We start from the raw sequence: 16721 nt of genomic DNA, 5'->3' as shown, positions 1-16721 counted from the left end.
ATCAATACCATGCCGTTGAATGCTCCATCCATGTGGCGGACTGTTGTATGCAAGCCGCCACAAGAAGTGTTCTATTTTCGGCGGGCACCCAACTCGCCAAATCCTTTGCCACCGGAAGCTGCTACAACTCTAAACTTCTCCCTCAGGTCTGCTATTAGTAATCTTCTGCTGTTCACATTGCATTATGTATACAGATTTGACACTGAAATTCCCCTTACTGTCATAATGCCATGCCCACTCATCCTCAAAGTCATCATGCAAAGGTATAGCTAGGATAAACTGGGCATCCATAGGCTAGAAAATATCTTTGATCAGTCTTTCGTCCCACTGGCCCATACTTGGATCAATCAACTCGCCTACTTTGTGGATGATTGTTTGGCCCCTAGGTGTGATCGGCCTCATGCATCCGCCCAGCGGGAGCCACGGGTCTGACCAAATGGTTGTGTCACTGCCATTTCCTATCCTCCTGATCAATCCTTGTTTCAAAATTTCAATGCCTTTGAGAATACTTCGCCATGCATATGATATTCCATTCTTTTCCTCTGTTTGAATTACCTCTGTATCCGGATAGTACCTAGCCTTGGTTACTTCGGCACATAGAGAACTCGGATTTGTAAGCAGCCTCCATGCCTGATGAGCCGGCAGTTAGAAGAGATGAACCACATTGATCAAACGTAATTAGGATTTTTTTTTCATGTACCAAATTACCCTTTCTCACAAAGGGTAAGTTCTAATCTCCATCGTCGATATAAGATTTAATAAAAAAATACTCCCTCTGTAAAGAAATATAAGAGCGTTTAGATCACTACTTTAGTGATCTAAACACTCTTATATTTCTTTACTGAGGGAATACATGATACCATCATCCACATATCAACAAACTTGTTATATTTATTCCCAACGATTCTGTTATTACAGTATCTTCCCTCTGAGTGTTGTATTTGCTGGTTTCTGCTAAATCTTTCAGTTTTCCTGGCAGCAGGTAAAAAACGTCGAGGAGTGGGATCCTTAGCAGCAAAAGCAAAAAATGGCGCCACACGCAGAGCATGGTAATCAGTTGGAGTTGCAACCAATCATAAAGTTCTAACAAATCTTAACAATGGGATCGAAGGCTCAAGGGTTGTCCGAAACAATGTTCATTCGCAAGCTATACCCCCACTCAAAATGGCACATAGAGAACTTGGATTTGTAAGCAGCCTCCATGCCTGATGAGCCGGCAGTTAGAAGAGATGAACCACATTGATGAAACGTAATTAGGATTTTTTTCATGTACCAAATTACCCTTTCTCACAAAGGGGTAAGTTCTAATCTCCATCGTCGATATAAGATTTAATAAAAAAATACTCCCTCTATAAAGAAATATAAGAGCGTTTAGATCACTACTTTTAGTGATCTAAACGCTCTTATATTTCTTTACTGAGGGAATACATGATACCATCATCCACATATCAACAAACTTGTTATATTTATTCCGAACGATTCAGTTATTACAGTATCTTCCCTCTGAGTGTTGTATTTGCTGGTTTCTGCTAAATCTTTCAGTTTTCCTGGCAGCAGGTAAAAAACGTCGAGGAGTGGGATCCTTAGCAGCAAAAGCAAAAAATGGCGCCACACGCAGAGCATGGTAATCAGTTGGAGTTGCAACCAATCATAAAGTTCTAACAAATCTTAACAATGGGATCGAAGGCTCAAGGGTTGTCCGAAACAATGTTCATTCGCAAGCTATACCCCCACTCAAAATGGCACATAGAGAACTTGGATTTGTAAGCAGCCTCCATGCCTGATGAGCCGGCAGTTAGAAGAGATGAACCACATTGATCAAACATAATTAGGATTTTTTTCATGTACCAAATTACCCTTTCTCACAAAGGGGTAAGTTCTAATCTCCATCGTCGATATAAGATTTAATAAAAAAATACTCCCTTTGTAAAGAAATATAAGAGCGTTTAGATCACTACTTTAGTGATCTAAACACTCTTATATTTATTTACTGAGGGAATACATGATACCATCATCCACATATCAACAAACTTGTTATATTTATTCCGAACGATTCAGTTATTACAGTATCTTCCCTCTGAGTGTTGTATTTGCTGGTTTCTGCTAAATCTTTCAGTTTTCCTGGCAGCAGGTAAAAAACGTCGAGGAGTGGGATCCTTAGCAGCAAAAGCAAAAAATGGCGCCACACGCAGAGCATGGTAATCAGTTGGAGTTGCAACCAATCATAAAGTTCTAACAAATCTTAACAATGGGATCGAAGGCTCAAGGGTTGTCCGAAACAATGTTCATTCGCAAGCTATACCCCCACTCAAAATTCACAAACCTTTTATGTCTCAAAGAAAAAATGTTCATTTTTTGGAATCTTCAAAGAGACCGCCGCCTCCCCACCCCCCCCACACACACATTGTTTTCTTTGGTCCACCGAGGACCTACCACCCTAGTCGCTAGAAATGGGGACGGGGAAGAGGCTTGTATTGATGTTGATAAAATTTACATATTGAGGGTCCATATACGAATGTTCTAAATGGTTGTGATTAATGTGATCATGTACATTCATTTTGATCACATAGCTCATACTGGTAGTGAATATGGTAGCACATGTATGGTCAGTAACACTAAAACTCTTCTCGAAAGAAGGTTCATGCTCCTAAAACCAATAGCACTAGATACAAGTAAAAAAACACCATTCACTACAATATATCTATGCCCATCTCTAGCTGAGATGGAGAGCACAAAGAAGTATGTAATTCCCAACCACTATATATACATAACGATGGTTTCCTTTAAGCTACCAGAAGCACTCTCCGATAGTACTCTCCAAGAGCCCAGATAGGGAATATGTTCCTGAACTGGGCATAAGTGAGCATAAGGTTGTGGTTGGTAGCTCCAATAATGTCCTGTCAATTGAGCAAACATACCAAGTTAATCGCAACATACTACTAGGAGATCACCTAATTAACTTGGATATTTTTAAGTTGCAATCTTTTCATTGAATTTTGTGAAGGTTGATTATTTTTTCTGCATATACATCATCGTACTATTACTTGCCCTTACGAGGAAAACCCATGATTTCGTTGCACATAAACTAAGAGAAGGGATAAGGACATATTACTTACTTGCTGAGGGAACTCTCCATCCTCTGATTGGAAGTTCATCAGAATCTTGGCTGCTCTATGTAGACATGCAGGATCTCTTTGACCCTGTTCACTCAAAAATCATATTGTACTATAGTCAGCATACAACTAATTCAATTCATAATGATATATGTCCATTGTACTTATGAACTAATACATGATTTGTCTATAACATTGTGTACAATTTACAACTTAACAAGTGATCTAAATAGTAAACAATAAAGGACATGGATGTAAGATTGACAAGAAGGATAAAAATTGACCTGCCCGGCATCAATTAGGGCCAACATGGCCCAACTAGTGTTAACTGCATGAGCCCTGTTTCCTTCAAGATTGGTGTAAACCTATATATGTTACAAGTTAGTTAATTAGGACATGGTTAATTAGATTAATTAAGACATGAAACAAAATAGGTCTAGAATGAAGAAAGTTAATGTACCTTGTCTTGACTGGAAAGGTAACTTTCTCCCCACCCTCCAGATGGGAGAAGCTCCTTGGACAAAAGAAATTCACACGCTTTTCTGATTGCTAGGCTATTTACATACGTCCTCCCTGCAGCAACCAATCCTCTCACCCCAAACCAAGTACCATATGTGAAACAGATAGCCCAACAACCATACCTGTAGTTCAAATTAACAACACATGTTCAAATTATGCAGAGGCCGGGAATTTAATATTTCAAAATCTTTTTTGTGAAAATAATCTTCCATTTTGTAAGAATAAAAAGACATGAACTTATAGAGCAAATTTAAAGAAATTCAAACCATGATCCATCACTCCATTGGATGCTCTCAATGTAGTCTGCAGCCTTTTGGATACAACTGTCTATCTCTTCCAAGCGACTGTGTTCGGGGTACATTTCTCTAAATAACACCAGACCCTGAATTACTGATGATGTACACTCAACATACCTGCATGTGAATCAATAGAAGAAGGTAGACAGATTAATAGAAAATTAGCAACATAAATAACTAATTAAGCATTTGATGGTTAGTGTCCCTTACGGATACTCGATCATTATGCCGCCAAAGCTCTCAGAAGGATTCAACAACTGAAGTGATTGAAAAAATAAAAGTGAGCATGACACATGTACGTATAGAAAACTTATAGTCGGTTGATTGGTAGAACCAAGAATTGCTAAATGACGTCAACTTAATATGGTAGATTAAACTAAGTGTTTCTTCCTCGCATGTACTAATCCTCGTGCGTTCTAGAGGAAAACTCTTCCTTATGTCTTTAGTTAGAATAAAGGAATTATATATGGTAGCTCACCTCAAGCCATTCATAAGATCTTGTTAGCTCATATGCACCAAAACTGCCATCGTCATTCTGCAAAAGATTACGCAATAAGACTTTTAAAACTTAAGTTGTTCATCCAAGTAGTCAGAAAATGAAAGTCTCTTAATTATCAACTGTGAGTAATCACTTGAAACTAGTCTTGGCAAAAGAGAACACAAATATGATAATTAAGACTGGAAGATACTAACCATCAAAGATAGTAGAATGTTGACTGCATCATCAAGTCTGCTTGTTTCTATAGGCTCATCAACCAGTTCAGGAACCTTAGTTAACAACAACAAAACCTGAAGAAATAATGAAATCTTAGCTTATTCCTATCAGTGTGTCGTTGGTTTCACTCCTAGAATTGGTGCCTTGTATTGAATCAGTTCCAGAGAAAATAATATGGAAAATTTTCCTTTGTATTGAATCAATTCCATGGAAAGAGTATCCATGATAATTTGTGTTAGACTCAACACCATGTGGCCCCATTTACTACGGAGGTCCATGTGGCCCAAGTATAGCTATTTCGTGTGACAAGTCCCACATAGGGGATTTCGCGTCCCCTAAGAAACATAGTGAATGTGTCCTGTGTATATAAACTTATGTTCCAAGAGTAGAACCTTAGGGTTAACCATTTTATTCCAAAAAAAACATTTAGTAAAAGCAAGAATAGAAATACAAGACGGGTCTTATGCATGTAGGATGTCACAATTTGGGCCAAGGTGTTGCACACTTAGACTTGTTAGTTTTCACGCATGCATGTTAGCCATGGTGAAAATCTGTGCGTTCTACTAATTTAGCCTACCAAAGTTTAAAGAAATGGGCCGAAATGGTAGTATTTGCACAAAGGTTTTGGTTGAAGAATACAAACATAATGTGCAGGGATCATGGTTTTAAATTTAAGTTTTGAATATTTCTGTGTAGCCAAAATCAAAATGTATTTTGAAAATTATTTTCACTTGAGTTTGATTGTGATCCACCAAAATATTTTGAAATTTCAAACTATAATTTGAAATTATTTGAATTTGTTTGTACTAATGAATTTACCGAAATATGTTGGCTAAAAGACAGGTATTTCAATATGTACCGCAATTACTAAAATTTTAGAAACTTCAATGAAGTTACGCTGAAAGTGAAAACTGTGGCGAGGACTACCTTAAATGCTTCTGCAGTACAATCTGATACAGGCCACCCTTGGTCAGCAGTTGAGTGTGTCCATCCACCTTTTGATAGATGGCGATACCACTTGCTTTGGTCTCCAGGGCAGTCCGCACGAATCTTTAGGCACATCAGATACACATAATATTGTTGAGTATCTACACCTAATTTATTAGTGTTGGACAATATATTACCATGCAACATTTTGTATATTTACCTGGGAATGTTTGATATAGTCATGAGCGACTTTAATTGTATGGCCAAACTCTTTTGTGAGGCCGGTAGCAAATATAGCCTGAACTGTCAAAGCTGTATCCCATAGCTGGCTGCCATTGTAAGACTACACAAGATGTTCTAAGATTAGAGTAAATTTAATAGTACAGATTATCATTACATCAATTAAAAGCATGTTGTTAAAACATACATTTTGATGACTCCATTAAATGAGTGAGTTTCAATTTATGATGTGATCCTACTTATTTTGTGCTAAACATATATGTTCTTATTCTCCCGCTCTCATACTAGCTACCATCCATGACTTCCAAAAACAACAATGAGATAGTCTTGAGTTATATTCCCATAGTATTTCAATTGGATGGACACCTAAATCTCTGTCTTGAGTCAAAATACGTTATACATTAAAAAAACAAAGTGAGTAAGTGACTATCATACTGATTTTTTGAACATATGGGTGGAACTATTTGTGTTTTATAGAGGAGAATTAAGCACTAAAACTCAAGTGGAGTGGACTTGAACTTGGTGGGATTCTACACATCCACCACTAATATATCAGTGAGTTAGACTGATTGCTAATATAAAAAAGGTTTGCTGGGCATTCACGTGTTGTCGTATATATCTATATATTTGAACCAATTAGGTAAATGAGACAAAAGAAATCAAATTGTCCATATCACTATGTCTTGTTATTGCCCCCACCTCAGATAATGCTAATAAAAAATATCCCAATGAAGAAAATATAATAAACATGAAGGAGAACTCGTTGACACCTTCATCTTCATGCCGTCTTCAGCAACCCATAAGAAATCATATACTCTTTCAATATGGAGTTTGAATGCCTCTGACTTTGGATCTTCTACCCAGCAACAAATCATATTCAACATCTATTTGTAAATTTAAACTAATTAGTTGTTGTTAGAGAAAATAATAAAAAGAAACAAATATAGTTGATAAGCAATGTACAAATTTACTAAACTCAACACAAATATAATGATAAGTTGTAGTTTGGAGCTATAAAAAAACAATGATGCAAAGCTTACTCAAAGTAACATCTCTTTACCTTATTGAGAGGAGCAATGCATATATATTGAGTTGTTTCATCCTCATACTTTATATGTTTCATGACAATGTCCAGAGCTTTCTTTCGCAAATTGCTGCCAGGCCAGTGCATAAGAACCGGTTCACCAATTTTCTTGAGAGTGGCCCATACAATATTCTGTAGTGGTGAATGGGGATAATAAAGATCTTCCTACATTGCAAGCAAAGTTAACATTTTAGATGGCAAGACTTCCAAAAGGCCATAAGTTATGCGATCATGGTTAAAGAAAGCCTAATATTTCATGCCACTACCTCTTAACCATAGGTATAATGAGGCTAGGGTTGACTATGATTTTACAATGCTTATTTGAATTCTTGTGTTCTTCTTATTTCAAGAATAGACACTTTAAAGACTAAAATCCCCGTGTTCTTTTAATTCTCAAATTTGTATAGGAATACATGTCATTATGGTCCTTTTCCTGCTCCTACAGTTTTGACTCCAGTGAATCAAAGATTTCCTTAATATTTTATTAGCAAGAAACATAAGGTTAAGTTTCAAGATGTGTTGAAAGAAGGGTGTAGTGATGTGTGGTGGTATGGTTTTCAAGGTGCGGTCGGAGGTTGGCATTACAAGTGTTGCTGCAGCATGGATGTGATGTCTTGTTGTGCCCTTTCGGGATTCTTGGGAGTGAGGTGAGAGGTCTTTGAAGGTGGTGTGAGGCTGGCAACTGGCAATAGAATAATTGTTGTCAATTTGCCATCTTCTTGAAAGAAGGTGTGGCCTGATTCTGACCGCCATTGTAGATGTGCCTTCCAACATGATTTTGGGAGGCATGCGATGTCATTAGTGTGCTTCTATGGCATTGAGGCCACTGTTTGTTGGTCTAGAGTTTGTTGTAAATGTTTGTCTAGTGATTGCGAATTTTTATCTCTCATAGGTTTTCAGTTGTAATGGCTTATTCTTGTAAAGTTTTATCAGTGCATCGAAGCACAAGCTTTGTGTTTTACTAAGAGAAAAAACTATTGAATTGTACAACGTTGTACGGTAGTTTCATTTGTTCACCAGTGCAGCCTTATGCACCTGCATTGCCTGCTATATTGTAGTGAAAGCTTAATTTTAAGTTGTTTTCATGTGGTGTATGCTACACTATATCAAATATCATGATTGTATAACCAAAAGGGTCGAACACGAATGTCTAGACTCGACAAAAAATACCTCAAATCAAAAAGTAGATGACATAATGATAGGAACGGTCAAGTGAATAAGAGCGATACCTTGGCACACCCATTGCGAGCCTTGTCCCAGTTAATCTCATTATACGGGACATTGTAGAGCTCTTTCCTCAAGTCTAGTACAATTGATGTAGTAGCACCCACAAACCTCTTCCCGTATAGGTATGACATGGGCAAATATACCAACCGACAATTACACCACATGCGCCCTGTTTATATGGAACAAAAATAATTAGTAAAAGTTATTAAATGGCAAGAATAAGCCTAGTATGTATTTGGTACTCGATGCATTATTTTCTATCTTCTATCTCCTGTTTGTAAAAAGATAGCCTTGCTCATTGTTGAACTATAACCCATAATGAAACCCATGTAGGATGTCTGCAGAAAATACAATTTTAACTTTTGATAGACTATAGTCCATACACATGTATGGATTTTAGTCTGATTACATTAATTTGTCATAATAAATAAGGTTGTATTCTACTTGAGCGGATAATTATGTGGCATATTCGATCACATATTTTTGTTTTCATCTCACAATGACATATACTATATAAAATATTTTATTTATTATTATGAATTATTAGAGATTTTCTGTAAGCTTTACATCTGAATTTTAGTTTTGCAATGGTAGGCCAATTGTTACCGGGTATACCCTTAGTAGGCAATGCAAATATGGTGGATTGAGTAGTTCTGCGGTGAAATCAATGGTGATCCCTTGTTCCATTAATTTAGCAAGAATTTAAACAATGTTCACTAGTCCTCCTTAAATGTGAAATTGTGAACTTGTTTTAAAGATAAAATAGTGACATTTTCCAAGTGGAACCAATCTAGGTAGCTAATTTTTGTAAAAATTAGTATGTCAAAACATTAGGTAAAATAGTATGGATCGAGCCACATGAGAAAATTTGAAGGATGAATTCAACTACGGAAAGGAATAAATTTAAGTGTGAGGCCCTAACCTGGATGAATAGGCAAGAAATAAGGCATCATCCATAGTTCTGGTGGCAATGGGTTGTTCCCGGACCAGTCATATACCCCAAGGACCTAAAGCAAGAAGTTAAGGGAAATATCAGACAAGGGACCTCTTTAGGTTGAAAATCTAGCATATGTTCAATGATATGGTCAATAAATCCAAGATTCTCAACTATATTTCATTTCCTTCGGAGATCAAGTGCAAAAGGAAATGCATATCAACATGTACTAGAGTTATGGTCATGTTCCCTACCGAAAGAAAGAATTTTCCCCACGATGGTGTTAAAGTTGCTCCTCCATGATCCAAGATCCAACTCCGAGCTTGTAGCATGGCTCCGCATGAATCCAGCCCCTCCCCAAGCAATCTCAAAGCAACATAGTTCATGACAGTACAGAACATTGTGCTTGTTCCCTCAATATGCAGTCCCCAACCCCCGTCTTCATTCTATACTTCAACAATAATATCAGCAAATACTTGTCCATTTTTTTAATCATGTCAGTAGGCATGTATACGTGCCTGATGATTGTAGAGATACCGCCGAATCTCTTTCTGATGTTCAGATGTCAACACAGTAGTTAGTGCTCCAGTCACATGCAGTGCTACAATCTGAGAGAAATGGTCGATGCAAATCAAAACATGAAAAACCAAACATCTACTTATGGAGATGGAAATAGATTATTTTGACTTTATTTCATACATATTGAAATCATAAGAAAAGGTCTAGAAAATTGTTGTTAGATACGAGGAGAAAGTACCAAGCTGGGCAAGAGAAATAAAGTGCCAGCGTAATCCCCCGGCCAATGACCATCATGTGCCTGGAGAGTGGAACATCGGTTGATTGCCCTCCTCAAAGATATCAAGACATCGTCTTCTTCTATGTGATACCCATGTTGTTCCAGCTTGATGGGAGGAAGGTTCATCTTGAGATTGTTTGACTTAGAGAGCTACACGACAAAAAAATTGTTAGGAAATGATTTTCTCTCTCTTGAGAAGCCAGTAGGAGGTCAACCTTTGGGTGGATAAAAAGAGGGTTATATATATAGGCAAAATGGCAATAGGAAAGCCAGATAGATTATTCTATATATTTGTTCAAAGGTAAATTTTTTTGACTTTTTAAAAAAGACACCTTACAAAAATAAACATAGTGAACATCTATTTTCTCAAATCTAAATTACAGAACTTCACGATATCCTATATACCTAAATAGTTCATCCCTACTACCAATTATCTTAACATGCACACATGCCACATCATCAAAGACCCACCACAACATTCATGAAAATTATTTTTCATTATTAGTTGTTTCCCACGGATTCTATTTATTTCAACATGCACACATAAGCCATGCACACATATCACCTCATCAAAGTTCATTATAGTATAATACCTATATTCAATAAATATTTTGCAACTATACAATAATCCAATACAATATATAATATGTATTTTCAGTTATATATATTATTAATCCAAATGTTTCATATGACCAAATCTTGCGGCGTATCATCTAGTTTGATTAATTTTCCAAACCAAAATCTTGGAGAAGATAGGTAGGCGAGCCTAGTCCGACCAAGTGTGCAGATAGTCTAATTCAAGTTTTTTTTCCCTTTTGAGGAGGTTTTTCTTTTAGGGGATGCGGAGGTTGAATGAGAGAGCGCCTCTTCAGCTCCTTACGCGCTACTTTGTTTTTGAGCCAACCTTACGCGCTACTTGGGCGAGCTGGCACTCACGCGCATGCTTGCGGGCCGCGGCCCATTAAAGTTTACTGCTTGCTCGCTGCATTCGCTTGTTTCTAAGGAAAAAAACCAGGATCCGGTTTTTTATATAGATAAAAACATGTCAATAAAATCATAAATTCGAAAACAAAATTTACGAACTTTGAGAAATAAGAAAATATCTAAAAATTAATGAATTTTAAAAACTTTTTGATTTAAAAAATCAAGAATAATAAATATGTTCACAAATTTGAAATTATGTTTATGAATCTGGAAAAAGTATTCAAGGATTTTAAGAGTTCGACAATTTAAAAAAGAACTAACAGATACATATACAGTTCACGAATTTGGAAAAAATAATGAATTTGAAATTATTTTTGCAAACTTAAAAAAGGGTGCACGAATTGGAAAAAGTTCAATTTTTTAAATCAAGGATTTATGAACATAAAATGTTTTTAAATTTTTTTGTGTATTTTAAAGTTTGTTTACAAAATTGAAAAATGTTCACAAATTCAAAAAAAGCAGACAAGAAATAAAGAAAAAAAACATAAACGAAAATATAAAAGTAAAATTGAAAATAGAAATCCTAAAACACCCGGGAAAAACTAAAAACTATTAAAATCAACTAGAAGCTTCTAGAAACTTTCCAAAACAGTTGGGAGCTTCAAGATTCGGGATCAATATGGCCCGGCCCATAGAACAAAGGAGAGAGGGTATGCTCTCTGTACTGATTTACTAGAATACGGGGCTTTAAGCGTGAAATAGTAAACTTTAGCTTGTTTTTGAGGGACCTATATCTCGCCTATTCTATCTCGCAGTAGGCAATCCCCAGAAGTGAGGTTTTTAGGAAGCTTCTACTATCAGTTCAGACCGGGAATTGAAGCTTCCGCATTATTATTTTTCTGTGTTTTCTTGTGTCCGTTTTCCTTGATTTTTTGTTTTAAATTTTCATTGTTTCATTACTGGATTTCTACCGCCTTTCTTCTTATGTTCTTTATCTTTTTCATTCTTATTTTTATTTTTGGTTTTGTCAATACATGAATATTATTAATACAAGTTTGGAGTTCTTGTATACATCTGGATTTTTTTATACATGTACATTATTTTTCAAATAAGTATTGCAAATTCAGCAATTACAAGTTTGAACTTTTTTAATATGTGCGAAACATTTTTAAATACACGTTATACATTTTTTTCTGTATGGTATAGTTTTTTTACATTTGAAAACTGTTTTTACATTGTATCAGCATTTTTGAAAGAAAATTCTCGAACATATTTTTGTTACGAGTGATTTTTGTTAAATCTTACCTACATTTTTAAGTAGTACAAAAAAATGTTTTTGAATTATGCAATTTTTTTAATTCCACGATTTTTTTTCTGAAATGGGCTAACACTTTTAAAATGTCATGAGCATTATTTTTGAAAGCTATCAACTTTTTTAGAAAGTTGTAGGAAATTGTTTTATGCTGTATTAACGTTTTCCTGATGTGCGGTGAACGTCTTTCAAAAATAAGTAAATTAAAATTTTGGAAAATATGTATTTGGAATATTTGAAAACTTTAAACAAACGTACGAAGTAACTAACAAATGTAGAAGCAGAGAAGAAAAAGAAACGAACATAATAGATGTTACATAGGCCAGCCTACTAGAAGCGTTTCGGAGGCACCCTTCAAGCGAGGCACGGTGAAGATGGCACACCCATTTATGTTATTTGTATATCCTACAAATCCCGGATTTGGGAATAAAGGATTTGGGAATAGAAGGTTTTGTTGTGTTTTTCTAAAACCTTATATAAGGTTCCAGCCTGCTTTTTCTCTGCATTTCTTTGTTTTTCTCCTTCGGCGATTTTTTTATTTAGTGTCCTTTTCCATCACATTTTAAAATATTATATGTTTCTTTGAAATTCCAAGGTTGGAGCTTTTTTCGAAAATGATCAGATTTTTTATCAAATTTATAAAAATCGAAGGAAAATTCTTGTTTTAAAAATGTGTGCGAATATTCAAAAATTGTCCACGTTATTTTAAATATTCGTAAATTGAAAATTTCTTTCCTTTTTCTGAAAATTTTCGGAACTTTCAGAAAAGTGTTAACAATATGAAAAAAATGTCAAAATATCATAATTTGTTCATATTTTCCTAAAATGTTTGGAACTTAAATGATTATTTTGTTTTTCAGAAAAATGTTTGGCATTTAAAAAATCGTGTATCAGTAAATTTTGACATTTTTTCTAGAAAATGTCAGTACCTTTAAAAAATATTTTGTTCATGTTTTCCAAAAAACAGAATGATTAAAACTGTCCGCTACAGCAGCCAGCTTGCTCCAGGCTCGTTACAGTAGCTGGTTCACTAGCCACTACAGTCACTATATGGGCCGGCCCACTCTGAGTCCTGCATGTGCATTCGCCCGATAATCTGTGGCAAAGAGTGGCACATAGAAGCACCCACAGGACAATGTTGTTCCCTAATTGCACTAGTTAACGCCATGGTTTTCAATCAGGCCGAAGGAGAATTAGATTCTATGAATGTTATTGAATTTTGCATGGGGCAAACACAATGGTGGGATGTAGCAGCGTAATCTTCACGGAGTGTGTGTGGAAACCACAACGTTGATACGGAATGTTATGTTTATGCATTGTTTTTCCTGAGGCTAATTATGTAGCTCATGAGTAGCTAAGTTCAGCTTTGTGATAGATGTAATAGTAGTTGGGTCGATGAACCTATGGGTTTCTTGCTCAACAAACTAGGTTTTTTAGGCATGCTCAACAAACTAGTGGACAATGTAATTTGTGTTGAAAATTAATATTTTTTGAGGCAAGTGTTGAAAAATAATAAAGCAAGCCATGATGGCCTTTCCTAAAAAAATTGTGTACATCAACTCATCGAGGGTCATTTCTCTTGGGCTTTTGGGCCAGCTTTCAGGCCCAAAACGAGCTCAAGACTTCAAGAATAAGAAAGTTCTGCCCGGTTAATTTGGCAGCTAGCTGTCACATGTAAACGGCGAAGCCCTAACACGTGGAGGTAGTTCACATGCTATGCAAAAGTATGCAGTGTGAGTCACTTTTTTCATTCATTCACCTTTAGTTTTTTTAGGTAATCTAAAAGTGGAGTAGAATAACCCAGTTGACAATTTTTTAGAATTTCCTTTGTAAAAAGAGTTTATTATAACATGTATGCACAGATATATTTGTTGACATGATGTATGAAAATGAAAGTAGGTTAATTTTATGATTTTAGTGGTAATGCATAGAATTCTCATGCGCAGGATTGTTGAGAATGTATCAGATCATAGTTTTCATTATTTTTGTATGCATGGTGCTTGATGTCTCCGAGACAAGGTTCTAAATATCGGATATCGGGTTTGGATGGGTTTAGCTTCAACACATCGGGTGATATGTAGTTATATCATCAAAGAAAGAAATATCTGATTTTTTTACATTATTCTTGTTCAAAACATGTCTTTTTGTAAAAAAAGAGAGAATATGATATCAATGCTTAGATTCCTAGTTTATTAACTTGTTAATTAAGAGAAAATTTAAGAAAAACTCACAAGATCGTTTTGTTAAGAATTAAAAAATTACAATATTTATATGAGTTTCTACAAAACATTATGCCTGGCTTTGGTAATATGATGAAGTTTAAATCCATAATGTTATTTACATTGTTTTCCGAGAAAGAATTGTTGTCCTCCATGGATCGGTCTATACTAGTGGACATGTCGAATTAGATATCGGCCATTCGGTTGATATAGTATGGCCGATATGGATACAACATACCATTCTGTAACCATCCGATATAGTATCGAGCTATGCTAGTTTGTACCTGAACACCAAGTGCACGGTGGCATGTATTATCGATCTCCATCCCAAAATATAGGACGTTTTGGTAGGCTAAAATGGCCTAGCAAATCGTCTTATATTTTTAAACAGAGGTAGTACTAGAGACTGTGTGTTGGCTTTAAGAAAGAGAGAATGGAGACCTGCATGCGCATGAGGAGGTCGGAGCTGTTCTTCATCTGGTGCCGGCGGCTGGTGAAGTCGCGGCGGGCGGCATCAACGGCGGCGACCTCGTCGGGGTCATCCGCGGCAGGATCGAACTCCCATACCTGCCGGCCGACGTGGCCGTTGGTGGTGCGCAGCAGTGGGTTGCCGCTGCCCTCCGCGATCTTTAGCCTCCACATCTCTCCCTGGATGATTGATTTGTTAATTTGGTAGCACTCAGTACCTCCCTCACGCAGCTGCTATGTGATACATATATAAACCGGCCAATATATACGTGCTCGATCAGTCACCTAGATAAGTCAGAGATGTGCAGCAGGGATCGCGATGTATCTGACTAAAGGTGACGAACCATCTTTGTGGCTTCGTATATGCATGATTTATAAATATGCACCTAGATAAAATACACAGTCCGTTGCAAATTATAGGATGTTCTAACTATTTTCTAAATCTTTAAAGAAAAAAAACTCTTTTCTAAATCAAATGTATAGAGTGTGTTTGTCCACTCATTTCAATCCATATGTAGTTTATATTGAAATATCCAAAATATCTTGTAATAGTTAACAGAGGGAGTAATAGTTTGCTGGATCTGGAGAAGCTTCCATGGTAACAATGTTTACTTTGAACTTGGCTCTTAAGTCACACTTTGCGAATGGCAAAATAATTGTCTGAAAAATTCATCATTTTACTGTTGTGCACCTGGGTATCGCTACTAGCTATAATGCTTAACAATCTATCATTTTGTTACTCCTATAAATATTAAAGATATTTTTTCGACCGATACACTATTTCTGCCCTATTTTGTTTGGGCTTGGTTGGATCGGGCTTCCCCAGTTCGTCCTGTGGTGGCAACGAGGGCCCGTCTGATTGTCTCCTGCAAGGGTGATGGTTCCTGGAGGAATCGGCCTCAGTAAAGGCTGCAGTCGTGGGGTTGTTTTGTGCTCACTATCAGAATTTAGGCAGTTGCCGACGGCCATATCTATGCCGACGGCCCCCGTCAGCATATATGGGCATACCCCGACGGCCCAACTAAAGCCGTCGGCGTAGAAAGGCCGTCGGCGTATAACCATCTATGCCGACGGGGGTCGTCGGCATAGATAAGCCGTCGGCGTTTCTCCGAATATAACGACGGGGGCCGTCGGCATAGAGCAGGCCGTCGGCATATCACGTGGGCCCGTCTACTCGGGCGGCGACGGCAGTTTGACGGCGTCAGGCTACGCCGACGGGCTAACGGTGGCCGACGGCCTAGCCGTCGGCATAGCTACGCCGACGTCATCGATCCGCCGCGCCGCCACGTCATCGATCCGCGTCGTTCGCCGGTCCCGTGGGGTGGCATTTCTATGCCGACGGCTAGGCCGTCGGCATAGGCCTGGCCCATGGTTTTTGCCACGTCATTGATCCCCGCCCTACGCCACGTCATCGATCCAGGGCTCTACCGTTCCGTGGCCGTAGCTATGCCGACGGCTAGGCCGTAGGCATAGATTTCTAATAATATTTTTATATTTTTTGTATTTTCTCTTATTATTTTTTATTTTTTTCCAATACTAATTTTATTAACTTAAATGTACAGAAAACATATATCGATTGCCCGTCCGGTTATATAAGCCCGTCCGGCGAAAGTCAAAGGGCTAGATCTACTGGTCAACTGGGATTCGGGATGGCCTTCGGGGTGTAGCTATGCCACCGAAACATCGCATGGGTCGCGATGCATGTGTGAAAGTGTTCTGGCATGCGTAGACACCCGTCTTGGGGCTCCGTGGTGTGGCCCCCCTCCACAGAAGGCAGAGCAGCCGTCAGTTAGAGGGGGGGGGGATGGTGCGGGTGCGGTGGAACCGGAGGGAATCTAGTGTTGGGTTGGGTCCAGACCGTGTTCGGGGATGTTGCTATGGGCTGACCTATCGCAACCAGGTGGAAGAGTCCACCGGTCAAAGCCCGTCTGACGAAAGTCAAAGGGC

General features: G+C 37.5%; 1 protein-coding gene across 1 annotated transcript; it reads right to left on the bottom strand.

Moving 5' to 3' along the window:
• Positions 1–2451: 2451 nt before the first annotated feature.
• LOC123101940 (cycloartenol synthase) lies at positions 2452–14997 on the bottom strand. The gene is made up of 18 exons (XM_044523183.1): positions 14748–14997; positions 9813–10001; positions 9574–9663; positions 9310–9501; positions 9044–9128; positions 8124–8290; positions 6871–7059; positions 6581–6694; positions 5791–5913; positions 5571–5693; positions 4622–4717; positions 4407–4463; positions 4139–4185; positions 3899–4045; positions 3574–3754; positions 3398–3478; positions 3117–3200; positions 2452–2897 (listed from the first exon to the last, which is right to left on the bottom strand). The coding sequence occupies exons 1-18, from the start codon at positions 14946–14948 to the stop codon at positions 2784–2786; spliced, it is 2280 nt and encodes a 759-aa protein (XP_044379118.1). The 5' UTR covers positions 14949–14997; the 3' UTR covers positions 2452–2783.
• Between the last annotated feature and the right edge of the window lie 1724 nt (positions 14998–16721).

This window comes from Triticum aestivum, chromosome 5A (genome assembly GCF_018294505.1).
Source record: "Triticum aestivum cultivar Chinese Spring chromosome 5A, IWGSC CS RefSeq v2.1, whole genome shotgun sequence".
NCBI classification, from domain to species: Eukaryota; Viridiplantae; Streptophyta; class Magnoliopsida; order Poales; family Poaceae; genus Triticum; species Triticum aestivum.
Note: the sequence above shows the minus strand (reverse complement) of the source record. Positions and strands in the feature narration are given on the sequence as shown.

Bases quoted from the DNA above. Each gene is read 5' to 3' on its own strand.
- LOC123101940 (XM_044523183.1), bottom strand. From the start codon at position 14,948: ATGTGGAGGCTAAAGATCGCGGAGGGCAGCGGCAACCCACTGCTGCGC. The intron at 6,695-6,870 runs GTAAAGAGATGT...ATTTACAAATAG, and splicing joins GCATTGCTCCTCTCAATAAG to ATGTTGAATATGATTTGTTG. The intron at 4,186-4,406 runs GTGAGCTACCAT...CAATCACTTCAG, and splicing joins GATCTTATGAATGGCTTGAG to TTGTTGAATCCTTCTGAGAG.